The sequence below is a fragment of the Gregarina niphandrodes genome (assembly GCF_000223845.1).
Source record: "Gregarina niphandrodes unplaced genomic scaffold scaffold00012, whole genome shotgun sequence".
Classification (NCBI taxonomy): domain Eukaryota; phylum Apicomplexa; class Conoidasida; order Eugregarinorida; family Gregarinidae; genus Gregarina; species Gregarina niphandrodes.
The window spans coordinates 123855-125704 of NW_011645782.1; the positions used below are offsets into that span (position 1 = coordinate 123855).

The 1850-nt window shown below is 55.2% G+C and overlaps 1 protein-coding gene across 1 annotated transcript; it reads left to right on the top strand.

Moving 5' to 3' along the window:
* Positions 1-838: 838 nt before the first annotated feature.
* GNI_071810 (hypothetical protein) lies at positions 839-1828 on the top strand (the record flags this gene model as incomplete). The annotated part of the gene is made up of 1 exon (XM_011132030.1): positions 839-1828. A coding segment is annotated over one exon (990 nt), but the record flags the coding sequence as incomplete, so codon positions are not given.
* Positions 1829-1850: the final 22 nt, after the last annotated feature.

A 1850-nucleotide genomic window follows, 5' to 3' on the forward strand; every position in this document is an offset into this window, starting at 1 on the left:
ATACGGGATCGCGGTTGAGAAGAATGCTCGCTGATGTCACTCCAGCGGCCTGTTACTGGAACAATGAAGCGAGGGCAGGTGACTCGTCCACCTCGGGCACGCGAAGGAACCGCCGTTAGAGTTCAAGCCGCGCCACCGGATGCCATCTACTCTTAAGAGCCTCATGCCTCAAAGAACTGAAAACACGGCTGCTTGAGAAGCAGAAGGATCGCCGAGTACGACAACAGGATCGGTTATAGACAGCAACAAGCTGTACACGTTTAAGCAGAAGAAGGAGACTGGGTTTGCCTCATGGTTCCCTTTCGATATCTCGTTTGCCAAATGTTTATCTCGCGTGGTCACGAATTCCACGCAATACTATCCTATACACAGTGCAAGGCGTGTGCCAATGATTCTAAGGACGTCAGGATTGGATTTGCGGTGTGTCGCACACGTGTGTGTTTTTTTCCCCGGCCCGCGCTCCACCTTCCTGTCCTTTTGAAAAAACTGAAAAGTTCCAGGACGATGTACCTACTGAACAAAACGATGAACCTACTGAACAAAACGATGCACCTACGATGACCCTGCCGAGATTGGGTGTGGCCGCTCGAGCGTCTTGCGTCGCTTACCGGAGTGAAATGAAAAGTCGCATATGTTCGACCTGGAGTTGCACTGCCCTGGGTCACTAGACCTGTAATTGAAGTGCGCCCGGAGACATAAGGATAATGGCATGACCGATATAAGTGAGAATATGACTAATAGAGGAGTCTATTGAATGAAGGTGTCTGAGGATGATTTTTCCGGAAGGGAGCCGGGCGGTGTGGTAAAATAATTTGGCCCGTAATTTTCTTGCAAGAGTATGAAGCATTTCCGAAAGTCAGTAGAGCGGTCGGCCGAGACGTCGAGCTTGGCCTTGATGGCGGGTGTGGTGTTCCCGCTTCGTTTTAATGGGGTGTGGTTCGACGCATCGGAATTGAAACGGAGTAGGTGGATGTCGCCAGCGATGCAGGTGGAGCTCTGGACTTTGTTGGAGGGACTGGAGCTTTTGACGAGGTTGCCGGACGCCAGGTTGGCGGCAAAGCAATGTCCGGGTGCGCCGTTGGTTGCGCACCGGACGTTGCTTCAGGAGTTCGCGGATGTCTTGTACGGCAGCCCGATCCAGCGTGCGAGTCTGTTGTTTTCTGTGGCACAGTTCCTGGGCCGCGCCGCATTGTGTCCCGAGGTCGACGGCTCAGCCAAGAAGGCCATCAACTCATGGCGCGAGGTCTTCAACGCGCAGATTATGGAGGCCGCCGGTGAGTCCGGCCTCGTCTCCCGGCCAACCAATGAGACGACAGCCAATGGGTCGACAACCAACGAGTCGACAGCCATTGAGTCCTTGACCACTCTCACCCGTAGCTACGCCGGCACCGAGGCTGTCAAGACCGGTCCTAACATCGTCCTATTCCCCGTTACGCGTCCCCCCAGCCGCACCGAGCGACTGGGCAAGTGGTTCGGTGGGCTTTGCGGCAAGCGTGAGACCATTGTAGAGAACGAGCTCTACGGCACCGTGCCGCCGCAACCTGAACCCATTTACGACAGCTTGGCCGTACCCGAACGCAAATATTTCACACTCGTGTTCGAACCCGCCATGCAAGACGCCGCCGAGAAGACCGAACCGATGACGGGCGAACAGTCATTGACACCCACGGAGGAGGAACCCATTCCCGCTGAGGTGGCGTTGGTTTCGTCAGAGCCCGATGGCCAGACTATCAAGGAGGGCTCCCAGCCTGGCACGAAAAAGGAACCCATTTACGAAACCATCGCCGAAGTCAAAGCGCGCTTGGCCGAGCTCGCGGAGAAGCAACAAGTGACTACCCGATCATCCAACG